Below are 12,172 nucleotides of genomic sequence, written 5' to 3'. Positions count from 1 at the left end.
AGGAAATCCCAGCGCTGGACCAGAGATGCCGCCTTCTGATGCAGATAACTTCAACCTTGAGACCAGAGTGCAGCTCTTCCATGCTTCTGAGGTGAAAAGCCAAACCCACTGCTCTTGCCAAGCAATTCAGGCAAAGTCCCCTTTGGGGCAGGGCACCATGTGGGCTGAAACCAGCTGGGAGGGGGGTTGTTTAGAAAACTCACTCCTCCAAAGCGATAACTTCCACACACTGCTCCTGCCAAGACTGGCCAGGGGTCGGGGACATCCGCCAGGGGCTGGTCCCTGTAAGAGGCTTAGGAGTCTGCTACTGCCTCGGGCCTGGCCAGACTGGGGGAGGTTTAGGTTGGATATTAGGAAAAACTTTTTCACTAGGAGGGTGGTGAAGCCCTGGAATGGGTTACCTAGGGAGGGGTGGACTCTCCTTCCTTAGAGGTTTTCAAGGTCAGGCTTGACAAAGCCCTGGCTGGGATGATTTAGTTGGGGTTGGTCCTGCTTTGAGCAGGGGGTTGGACTAGGTGACCTCCTGAGGTCCCTTCCGACCCTGAGAGTCTGTGGCTCTGGAGCACTGGGGTGGAGGCTGCTTCGCGGCCCAGTGCTGCCTGTGCATTTCCTGGCCGGGACCGGCAGTGGGGTTTGAACAGCTGTCCATCTCTGGTGCTTGGGCGGCCGTGCCCCCGGCCAGGGGAAGTGTGTAACCCTTGGGAACCCAGCATGGTCCTTTGTTCCCCCTCAGGTGTGCAAGATGCTGCTGCCTTGGAGTGACCAGAGCCCAGGTGCCAAAAGCTTATGCACATACATCCCCAAATTGCTGGTTCAGTCCCTGGCAGTGACCCATCATAAGTGCTTAAGAAGGTGTTTTTATAGGGTCGCTCTCCTGACGGTAAACATACACTGGCCGTTAGCTGGAAGCTGCAGTGCTGGAACAGCCAAACCCCTGTTGCCCCTGGTAACCTCTCAGCACAGCTGCTGTTCCCAGGGGTTTGCTTGCTGGCTCTTCCTGCTCCCCAGGTCCCTGCAGCTTGGAGCTCTGCCTGTGTGGAGGGGAGCTCATCTGACACTCCTCGAATTACCTGCGCTCCGGGGATCAGATTCCCTGGGCTGAGAGCTGGGGCGATCTATAATTCAGCAAGGGCAGCTGCCGTTGTGGCCCCGAAAGCAGGGCAACAGGATGCTGCGGAGATCAGGCCGGCGAAGCAAGAAGGCAGGCGAGGAAGAGGAGGAGAAGCCCATGGAGAACGGGGTGTCCCCGGAGCAGGGGGCCACGGAGGCCCCGCCTGAAGTGGGGAAAACTGGGGATGGTGCCCCCGCTGCCTTCTCGCAGCCATCCCCGTGGGTCCGGCCCAGGCTGGTCTTCCACACGCAGCTGGCCCACGGCAGCCCCACGGGCAAGATCGAGGGCTTCACCAATGTGAAGGAGTTGTATGCCAAAATCGCCGAGGTCTTCGACATCTCCCCCACTGAGGTGAGGCAGGAGCAGCATGGGGTGGGGGGCGGGGCAGCGGCTAACCCAGCCGAAGAGCCGGGATACCTGAGCCTGACACACCTGTGCCAAGGCTCCCCGCTGCCCTTGGTCTGGGGTGGGGTGGGGGGGGTCTGCTGTTAGCCTTTGGAGCCCTGCACATTCCAGCTAGCTGGCTCTGGTCACCAGAGGGTTAAGGCCAAGCTCTGGTTACAGCTGCAGGGCTTGCCTCCATGGCGCCATAGCATCTGCCAGGACCTGGGCTGCCTTCCAGGGTCCATCTGGTACATGCCGTTCCTGTGCCGTCATGACAAAGCCCGCTGTGGGCGGGAGCCCTGGGTTCTAGTCCCAGCTCCACCGTGACTCACTCTGTGACCCTGGGCAAGACACATCTCCCCTCGGTACCTCAGTTTCCCCATCTGACCCACCTTTCAAAAGATCTGCGCCTAGAAGTGGCCGTGCAATCAGTAGGGGTGATGAAGAAAACTCTGGCTGGTTTGTTCCTTAGCCAAGACACCTGGGACCATCAAGACCAGTTGGCACAGGTTTACCTATGCTGTGGTTGTCTGCCTCCCCTATGGGGCTGGGTGTTTTGAGATCCTCAGCTGAATGCTGCTAGGGAGAGGCATGTTATTCCACGGATTGTCCTGTCGCGGTGCTGGTGGCCTGGGGGATCAGTAATGGGCTGCTGGACCTGTCGCCTTTAACATGGTTCGATCCAGCCCAGGCAAGTTGTGACTCTCACTTGTTACCATCTGATGCTGCTCAGTAGCTTGCATGAAACGGGTTCAGTGAGTCTCTGTCGCTCTCGTGTGGGCAGAGCTGGGGCTGCCTGTTAGCTCCTGTGGGTTGTTCCTGTTCGTGCTCAGTTCACGACTCTGGATAGGGCCACAGTAACCCGTGCTGCTGCGGGTGCCCTCTGCAGCAGCGCTGGGCTGGAGAGAGCCTGCCCCTGCCCCTCCAGCTTGTCGGGGTCAAGCTTGCGATCTCCGCTGTCGCACTAGCGGCATAGTGTACAGGAGACACCAGATCCATGTCTCAGAAATTCACCCTAGTTATTCTTTAGCTACAGGCCCCAAACGAACCCAGGGCCCTGATTGTGCTGGGCGCTGCACAAACACTGTCAGCCAGGCCCTGTCTCCAAAGAGTGAAATCTAAACAAGCCAGACAGGGAAGGATGGTTATCCCCATTTTACAGATGGGGAAACTGAGGCACAGGGAAACTAAGAAATTTGCCTGAGGTCCCACAGGGTAAGGAAATGTACTGAGTCCAACCTGGTCAATTCACTGACAGCCAACTTGCTTCTTTAACAACAAAACAACAAAAGCCCATCATGTTTGTGGTTTGAAAATGCGCCTAATTTTGCCCACTCTGAGTTGCAGACCCTGGAGTTCCAAGGAAGGCCGGGTGGGGACAGCTCAGCTCTGTGGGTTATTCATTTATTTTTGCACAGTGATGATCACCCAAAAGGCCTTTGGCTCAGGGCGCTGCCAAGACGGAATCAATGATCAGTAATAATGCGGGGTTGTCATGTGTGGTTGTGGGCCTCCGTTTTCACAAGCGGCTGCAGTAGGGAACGGGAACGTCTCCAACAAATGCAAGGCTCGCTTTCCCGATTGGCCCATTTCCCTTTCCTTGAAGTGAACACCTTTCACGTGATCATCAATGAACAAAAATGGATAAATTAAGCCCCAAAACTGACTTGTCCCTCCAAGGCAAAAAGCAGAGTTCCAGGGTCTGCAACTCAAAATGGGCAAAAAGGGGTACATTTCCCACGTTTGGGGACGTTTGCGGTATCATGGTGCTGGGTGCTCTGTGTCTCTCTGGTGCATGCCAGCCGCTGCCCCGCTGAGCTGTTGGGTGGAGGGTGTTCCAAGCTCCCAACCCCGGTGGGCAGAACGGTGAGGCAGCTGCTCTCTGGCAGATCCTCTTCTGCACCCTCAACACCCACAAGGTGGACATGCAGAAGCTGCTGGGGGGCCAGATCGGCCTGGAGGATTTCATCTTCGCACATGTGCGGGGCGAGACCAAGGAGGTGGAAGTGACCAAGACGGAGGATGCACTGGGGCTGACCATCACTGACAACGGGGCGGGCTATGCTTTCATCAAGGTGGGTGAGGGCCATGGGCTGGAGGGGCCGCAGTGGAGGAGAGGGAATTGTGCCAGGAACAGCCAAGAATTATCCATCAGGAGAGTGGTTTTTTGTTTGGTTCGGTTTTTTTAATGGAAAATTGGGTTTTTGTTGAAAAGTGGCTGTCAGCTTCTTGTGGGAAACCTCCAGTGTTTGTTTAAAAACTGCACCCCCGACCCCCAAACTGTCTGGAGTTGGGAACCCTGCTGTGGTGCCTCCTGGGAGCCGCGGTTTGGGTGTTTTGTGTTCCCATTCTCCTTACTCCCCAGCTGGACTCCATCTCCCATGATGCACTGTGACTCTGACACCCATGATGCCTCACCAAGAGGGGAGAGCCTGGTGCATTGTGGAAGTAGTAGTCCAACCTGGCAGGACGGCCCATAAAGGAGGGTGGGAGCAACAATCACTGAACTACAACTCCCATGAGGCACCAGGTGGCGTTTCGCAATCAAAATATTTCTGTTTTCTATTTGTTGCTGAAAAATCAAAACTTTGGGGGGGTGAGAGCAAGGGGACTTTTCAGGTCAGACAGTCCAGGACGGGGCTTGTGGTCCAGGGGCCAGGGAAGGCTGGTTTCCAGGAGATGGCCCATCGGGCGGCTCATGCACTCTGGCCCTGGGACTCCTGAGCTGGGAGCAGAGAGTTTACAGATGTTTATTCTCATTAAAATCACCTCCCCACACAATGTAAATGTCCCATTCACTGCACACAGCAGGGAATCCCCCCGGGCAGGCTCTAAGCACATGGAGTCAGATGGAGATGAGTGGGGACATGGAAGAAATGGTACCGAAAGAAGAGCGCCTCGTTTGAGGAGGCAGCTGAGAGAGCATTGCTGAAAGGCTCTGAGAGCAGGGCTGCTCTAGAGAAGGCAGAGTGGGGGCCTCTGATCTCCCCCTTTCATGAGGTGAGAGCTGGGGTCAGGCAATGACATGGAAAAGCAGCAGATTTGAAACTGATCCAAGGTGATACCTGTGGATCCCACTGGCAGCCTGTGGAACTCACTGCCACAAGATACCAGGGAGTCCAAGAGCATGGCAGGACTCAGAAAAGGGAGTGGACATGGCTACAGAGCAGTGGTTCTCAACCTGCAGTCCCCCTGGTTCAGGGCACGAGCCAGCCTCTAGCCGGGGGGGTCAGCAGGGCCCCCGACCAAGGACTGGTTACTGTACAGCTGCCTACAGGGATTCTCGCACTTTCCTTGGAAGCAGCTGGTGCTGGTGCCAGGAGATTGGCTGGGTGGGGCCTCCAGGGTGATACCTGAGGAGCCAGGGGAACTCAGCTGAAGACAAAAATATTCAGGGAGCTGCTTTCTGAGAGAGAGCCCTGCAGCTGGGGGGAGGGGGTCAGAGCCCTGCAGATGGGGGGAGAGGGGCAAATACCCCCCATAAAAGGAAACCCCACAGGGAAAGTAGCCTGAAGCTTTGCTCAGCTGGACATGATTTCCCCCTGCAGAGAAGGGAGGGGAGCCCCCCCGCATTGCCCTACCCAAGGGCTGGGTTCTCTCCAGGCCAGCCCAGGGTCATGGAGGCAGAGCAGGGCTGATTTCAGGCAGGGCCTGGGGCCCCAGATGCCAGCTGGCCCCATTGCACTGGGTGCTGCCCAGCCCCAGAGCCAAGCCCAACATCCACGTTCCCAGTGTGACAGGGTTGGGCCAGATGGCTATAGGAGAGTAATAGAAGGCAGATATATTAGCCCCAGGCTAAGTAGGTCCCTTTTCCCTGGGTAAGGTAACAGGGAAGATTCCAGAACAATCAGGAACCTTCTGGAGACAATTAAGACAGGCTGATTAGCACACCTGCAGCCAATCAAGAAGCTGCTGGAATCAATTAAGGAAGGCTAATCAGGGCACCTGGGTTTTAAAAAGGAGCCCATTTCAGTTTGTGGTGTGCGTGTGAGGAGCTGGGAGCAAGAGGCACCAGGCGCTGAGAGTGAGAACGTGGACTGTTGGAGGACTGAGGTGTACAAGCATTATCAGACACCAGGAGGAAGGTCCTGTGGTGAGGACAAAGAAGGGGTTGGGAGGAGGCCATGGGGAAGTAGCCCAGGGAGTTGCAGCTGTCACACAGCTGTTCCAGGAGGCACTCCACAGCTGCAATCCACAGGGCCCTGGGCTGGAACCCAGAGTAGAGGGCGGGCCCGGGCTCCCCCCAAATCCTCCCAGCTCCTGGTCAGACACGGGAGGAGTCGACCTGGACTGTGGGTTCAGAAAAACGGCCAAGCTGAGGGCTGCCGTGAAGCTCCAAGGCGAGCAAATCCGCCAGTAAGCGCAAGGCCCACCAAGGTAGAGCAGGAACTTGGCCACACCCGCCAGGCGGTTCACAAGCAGCTCTTGCCCCTGCTCGGTGCCCCCTGCCCTGCGAAACTGGGGGTGGAGGCTGGAGAAACACCTGCTGTTGTTGTGCTAGGGGGGTCCTGGTGTTGTCACTCCCCAGCCCCACCCCAGGGTGCAGCTCTAAGGTCATCCCCGCTGCCCAGTAGCGCTTCTCCTGATGGCTGGGAGGCACCTGCATGGACACCCCCCACGTGTAAGGACCGGGAGCAGCTCAGCCCTGCTGTGTCCCCATGCCCCCTTCTACCCCCAGCCGGCCGTGTTCCCCCACCCCCACTGACTGGCATGTCCCACGCTCCAGAGGATCAAGGACGGGAGCGTCATGAACTGCGTCCAGACTGTGTGCGTGGGCGACAGCATCGAGGCCATCAACGACCACAGCATCGTGGGCTGCCGCCACTATGATGTTGCCAAGATGCTGCGGGAGCTGCCCAGGGCCCAGCCCTTCACCCTGCGGCTGGTGCAGCCCAAAAGGGCCTTTGGTGAGTTACACAAACATGCGCACACCGGACACTCTGCAGCTGCAGGGCCAAGTGTTTGCTGTCCCTGGCCTTTAACCCCAGGGGATGGGGGTTAAACCGGCTGCCTGAGCGTCACAATCTGCTGCAGATTTGCCCTTATCACAGAACCAGCATTCAGAGTAACTGGGAATCTCTCCTAAGTGGAGACCCCAGGCTATGGGTCGGGAGTGAGGGGCACCGGCTGAGCTGGGTGGGGGGAGCCCAGGGTGGGCTAGCAGGGGCTGCGGGTCGGGAGTGAGGGGCATTACTGTGGCAGGCTTTAGGACTCTGGCAGCAGCCTCTCCATTGTCAGATGGGTGCAGGGAGAGGATGTGGTCTGACGTCACAGCGAGTCTAAGGCAGAACTGGGCACTGAGTCCCGATCCTGGGTCCCAGCCCAGAGTCTCTGCCCCACAAGTCCATCCTACATCTGGCCTGGGTTTGTCGGACCAGTGATGTTAGAGGTGGGAAAGCCCTTAGCCCCTGCAGCCCATCTCCCAGCAAATGGTACAGAGAACATTAAACAGGTGCCACCTGGGCCAGCCAAAATGCTCCTAGGCAGCTCTGCCGGTGCCCCTCACTCATGACCCGCAGCCTCTCCTCCCCCCTCCAGCCTTGGGTCTCCAACCCAGCTCTACCAGTGTCTCTCGGCCCTGGCCTGCGTCACCCTCCACTCTTCAAGCCGAGGACCCTGGGCAGCGTGACATTCTCAGGACGTGCCCAAGCCTCCCCCTGCCCTGCTGGCCCTGCCACCCGAATGTGGCTGCTGGGTCTGAGCCGTGGGGGCTGCCCTGGTGGGAAGGGAGGGGCCCTCCAGCCTGGGTCCTGCTTTTCTCTTCTGAGCTCCCTGCCTTCAGGCCCGGCTGCACTCTGTATCAGGCCAGCCCGCGGCACACAGATCCCGCCAAGTACCTTCTCTTCCCCCCGCGGGCATGCGTGATGGCCTTGACGCAGTTGGGCCCAGTGTCGGGCACCGGGCAGTCGTCTGGGCTCTGAGATGGCATCGCCCAGCCACACGATGAATCCACCCGGGCGCTCGGAGACCCCAGCCGGGTTATAGCTCCTGGGGCCCCATGGGCAGCTGCTGACATGGGGTGGAGGTAACGGATCCACATCTGGGAGTGAGAGTAAGCCAAGGGGCAGCTGCTGCTCAGCCTGCTGCATCCCCACACCCTGGCGTTGGGCGTGTCCCTGCAATCCCCCTCTGCCCCCTCCAGTGAGGAGCTTTCAGAGGGACCCAACCCAACCCCTTGGGGGCACCATGGGGCCCCTGTGACTCCTCAGGCCGGGCCTGGCCTGGCACAGAAGCTGCTGGGTGAGCGAGTTCCTGTATCCCTTCAGGGGGAGCCTGTTGCCCTGGGTAGCCCCTCCTGCAAGGGGCGTGCCCCAGAGAGCCACGTGCTGACTGGACCTGCTCGGGCTGGTCGGAGATCTGTGCCGTTCCGTGTGCCCGGAGCTGCAATCCCAGCATTGGAAGCCGGGTTGCTGGGCTGGATCACCAGGAAGCCGTGGCGCAGCTCTGGTGTTCTTCCATTTGCCCCTTCTCCCCACCGACCTCCGCCCGCCCCCTCTCTCCTGCTCCCCGGGGGAACGTCGGGCGGCCCATGTCAGTGTCTCCCACCAGAGGTGCACGGACAGCTGGGCTGGGCCCTGGCCTGAAGCCTAGCTAGGCCTGTAACCAGCGCTGCTGGGGGCTGAGTGAGTCCCCGGGGCTGGGCCCGGCCCCTGGGTTGAGGTGGGGGTGCCAGGCATCCGGGTTTCGACCGGAACAGCCAGTCGAAAAGCGCCCCAGGCGGCTCCGGTCAGCACCACTGACCAGGCCGTGAGAAGTCCGGTTGGCGGCTCCCTGGCAGGCTCCCTGCCCGCCGTGACGCCGTGTGGCTCCCGGACTCAACTGGCATGTCCGGCTCCTAGGCGCAGGGGCAGCCGCGGGGGCTCTGTGCGCGGCACCCACCCGGAGAGCTGGCTCTGCAGCTCCGTTGGGCTGGAACCTCGGCCAATGGGCGCTGCGGGGGTGGCGCCTGTAGGTGGAGACAGCGCGCAGCGATCCCTGGCCGTCCCTTCACCTGGGAGCCGGCCATGCCGGCCGTTTCCAGGAGCTGCCCGAGGTAAGCGGTGCCCAGAGCCTGCACCCCTACCCAGCCCTGAACCTCCCTCCCCTCCCCATGCCCCAACTTCCTGCCCCAGCCCTGAGCCCCTATCCGTACTCCAAACCCCTCGGTCCCACCCTGCACCCCAGAGGCCCCTCCTGCACCCCAAATCCTTCATCCCCCCCCCCCCAGCCTGCACCCCCAGCTAGAGCCCTCACCCACTTCTGCAACCCTGCCCCAGCCCGGTGAAAATGAGCGAGTGAGTGAGGGATGGAGAGAGGAGGGATGGAGTAAGCAGGGGGCTTTGGAGCAGGAGCGGGGCCTCAGGATGGGGGAGAACAAGGATGTTTGGCTTTCTGTGATTAGAAAGTGGGGAACCCTAGTTTAGGTTGAATTAATTGTATTAATTGGGGAAGGGAGCTCGAATCCGATTAATTCAGGCCTGGGACCGGCTCGGGGCCTTTCTGCTTCCACCCACTGTGCAGCCCAGGGATCAAGGCGACTGTGCACCCCTCAGGGCTGGGGGCTGCCTGCACTGGCTGAGCAATCGCTAGAATGAGTTAATGCCGTTCTCAGCCTCGCTGCAGCTTTTAATCCTTCCCACTGCCCTCCAACACTCAATTGCCCTCCCACATGCCTCACCCCAGCCCACGTCCTCTGACACTGATTTACCCCCCACTACTGCCCTCCCCCATATGCCCTCCACACTGCCCCCCATCACCCACAGGCTGCAGGCATCCAAGGGATACTTGGTCCTCACACAACCCTTGGCAATGTGCTGCTGTGGATCAGCGGCTATGTTCCACCCCAGAGGTGGCTGCATTCCAGTGATGCAGAGAAAAGGGCTCTGTGCTCTAGTTTTGGGGCAATGTTCAATGGACCCCGGGCTGTTCTTCCCAGGCTCCCATCTGGGGTTAGACCTTGGATAGGCCAGTTGACAGAACCCCTTCCTGCCCCACAGAGTGTGATAGACTCCAGTGGGCCCAATCCACCCCCACGCCCTGCCAGAGGTCAGTCACTTCCTGGGACTTCCTTTGGGGAAGGATGGGGGTGTTGGGACAGGGCCCCTTTGCCCAGGGCTTGCCTGGGGCCCAGGGGGTGTCCTGGGTGGAGCTGGGTCTTTGCTCCCCGGCTGGGCATGGTGCTTTGGCACAAGGAAAAGACACCCGGACCCTGTGCCTGCCCTGGCACCCGCTCTGAACAGCCCCCTCGCCCCCCCGTCTGTGTCCCAGATATGATCGGGCAGAGGACCAAGAGCAGCAAGTGCCCAGGCGAGGGCAAGGTGGCCAGTGGCAAGGAGACCCTGCGGCTGCGTGCCCGGGGCACCGCCAGCCTGGAGGATGTGGTAAGTTGGGGGAGTGTATCCCCTCCCCATGACCAAATCGGGGGAGGAGGCAAAGGGGGAAAATAAGTGTAAGAAGTGAAATCCCTGGGGGGCTGTGAGGTGAGGGGGGGGCACACATGACCATTCCCCAAAGCAGGCTGCTGCCACTCCCTCCCCCTGGCCCAGCCCCCCAGCTCTGGCTCCCTGCAGGGAGTGCCTGGAATCGCTGCTCACGGGAGCTCTGCCCACGGACCCAGGTGTCCTAGCAAGAGAAGGCAGCTCCAGGACCTGCAGGGTGAGGGAGCCAGGGACTGGGCACGGGTGCCAGTGACTACACATTGTCACGTGTGCACATGCACGTGCTCACGCAGGTGGGTGCAGTCAGTCCCATGCGCGCATGGTGCTGTACATGCAGTCACCACCCATGGCCCATGCCAATGGGGACAAAGTCGGGTGCAAACATGCATGGCCCCAGAGAGGCCCCTACTCATGTGTGCGCCTGGTGTGTGCACACAGACCCGCGTGTGTACTCGCTGGCTGGCTGCCGCAGAGCCAGGCAGGGATGGGGTGGCAGGTACCTGCTCCCTGCCCCACCCTGGTGCTGCAAAGGGGATGTTTCCTGTCCTGGCCTCCTGCTATCCGCCTGGGGGTCAGAGTTCAGAGCCTGACCAGTGGAACCGCTCTCCATGCCAGAGGGCCCCCGATTCTGGGCAGCACCCTCTCGCCGGGGGTGGGGGAGGTGACTCTTGGGGGGGGGGGTCCCAAAACTAACAAGGAGCAAAAAGTTGGTCTGGGTTGGGCCAGGGAACGGGCCAAGGCACCTCCTGCACCAGTGCCCCAGCTGGCTCCCCTGTGCCCGTGGGGGGTGCGCCCCAGTCCATGAAGGCCCCTCCCATGATGCCCAAGGCTGTCAACGGGCCGGCACGAGGGCCTGGCCCAAGGCCTCCGATCCAGCCCCCTGCAGCAATTAGGGGCCGAGAAGGTTGAACCAACAGTGACTCTGCTGCCCTGGCTCCTGCCCACAGCCCAGCGCCTGGGAGAAGGAGGCTGCCCGGAGGGTGGACGACCTGCTGGAGAGCTACATGGGCATCCGGGACGTGGAGCTGGGTGAGCAGGGCTGGCAGAGGGGGTGGGGAGGGGGCAGGTCCAGGGCCCGGGGGGGGGGAAGGGCTGGTGTGGGGGAGTGCCGGGGCTGGGCCCCGGTGACATGGGGGAGGGCAGGGTTGGGGCGGGCAGACTGGGCCAAGGCCTCGTTGCCCTTCTCAGCAGGTCCCTTGGCCCCTGGGCCTGTCCCGGGGGCACTGGGGTCCAGCCCATCGCCCTGACCCCCCGGCTGAGCTCTGTCCTCTCTCCATAGCCTCAACCATGGTGGAGGTGGCCCGGGAGTGCCTGAGCCCCGCAGAGTTTGCCAAGAGCCTGGACTCGGTGCTGGGCGAGTTCGCGTTCCCGGGCGAGTTCGTGGCCGAGGTCTGGGCCGCCATCCGTGGAGCCCAAGGGGGCAGGAAATAGGGGAGGGGGCAGAGCACTTGGCCTGTGACGTCTGCCCCCTGGCCATGGGCTCCCTCCTGCCCCAGCGGCAGCCCCCTGTCTTCCTGCTCCGGGGGGGAGCCCTGCGGTGCCCGCACTGGCTGGCTGGGCCCAGCTCCTGCCCCAGAGAGGCCCCACGCCAAGCTGGGCAGGGACTGGCAAGGGCCCCTCCAGGAAACCCAGGGGATGTGCCTCAGGCCCTGGTCAGATGGGGTGGTGGGCCCGGGGCGGGAGCAGTCCCTGCAGGCTGGGGCTAGTCCAGGCCCTGGTGCCCATCCTGGCTATGAGCCCAAGTAATGGCAGCTCCTCGGGGCCTTCCCTGGAGCCACTGCCCATCGCTGCCTCCCTCCTCCGCTCTCCGCACAGCGGCCAGGGCTGGCGCTGAACCCAGGGGGCAGTTGGGGGAACCCTGGGGGGGGGACGGGGACAGGCCAGGACTCATGTGGGGACGTGGGGCTGGTGTGACTCTGACCGTTTCCTCGCCCTTTGCTCTGATGACCCCCCCCCCGCCAGCCAGCGGGTGAGAGGGGCGGAGGCCCGCTCTGGGGGCGAGGGAGACGGGGGCAAAGGGGCCTGGCTCTGGGGGCAGGGGCCCATTGGGCTTGTTGGCCGCTGCATGACCAAGCATCTCTGTGCGGGTCCCTTGCCCACCCTGGGACCCACAGCAAGCCCAGGCTGGGCCGGGGGGCAGCAGGGGTACCCCGGTCATTCACAGGGCTGGGTCAGGGATTCTGGGTGGGGGTCAGGGCCAGGACCCCCAGGTCGTTTCCAGGGCTGGGCTGGAGGTGCTTGGCGGGGGGGTAGGGCCAGG

General features: G+C 61.3%; 1 protein-coding gene across 1 annotated transcript; it reads left to right on the top strand.

The window, feature by feature from the left end:
• Positions 1-22: 22 nt before the first annotated feature.
• Positions 23-11,919, top strand: GIPC3 (GIPC PDZ domain containing family member 3). Its single transcript, XM_073324341.2, has 7 exons — positions 23-91; positions 734-1,462; positions 3,385-3,570; positions 6,222-6,402; positions 9,743-9,855; positions 10,860-10,941; positions 11,192-11,919. The coding sequence occupies exons 2-7, from the start codon at positions 1,169-1,171 to the stop codon at positions 11,341-11,343; spliced, it is 1,008 nt and encodes a 335-aa protein (XP_073180442.2). The 5' UTR covers positions 23-91; positions 734-1,168; the 3' UTR covers positions 11,344-11,919.
• Positions 11,920-12,172: the final 253 nt, after the last annotated feature.

This window comes from Lepidochelys kempii, chromosome 25 (assembly GCF_965140285.1).
Source record: "Lepidochelys kempii isolate rLepKem1 chromosome 25, rLepKem1.hap1, whole genome shotgun sequence".
Classification (NCBI taxonomy): domain Eukaryota; kingdom Metazoa; phylum Chordata; order Testudines; family Cheloniidae; genus Lepidochelys; species Lepidochelys kempii.
Note: the sequence above shows the minus strand (reverse complement) of the source record. Positions and strands in the feature narration are given on the sequence as shown.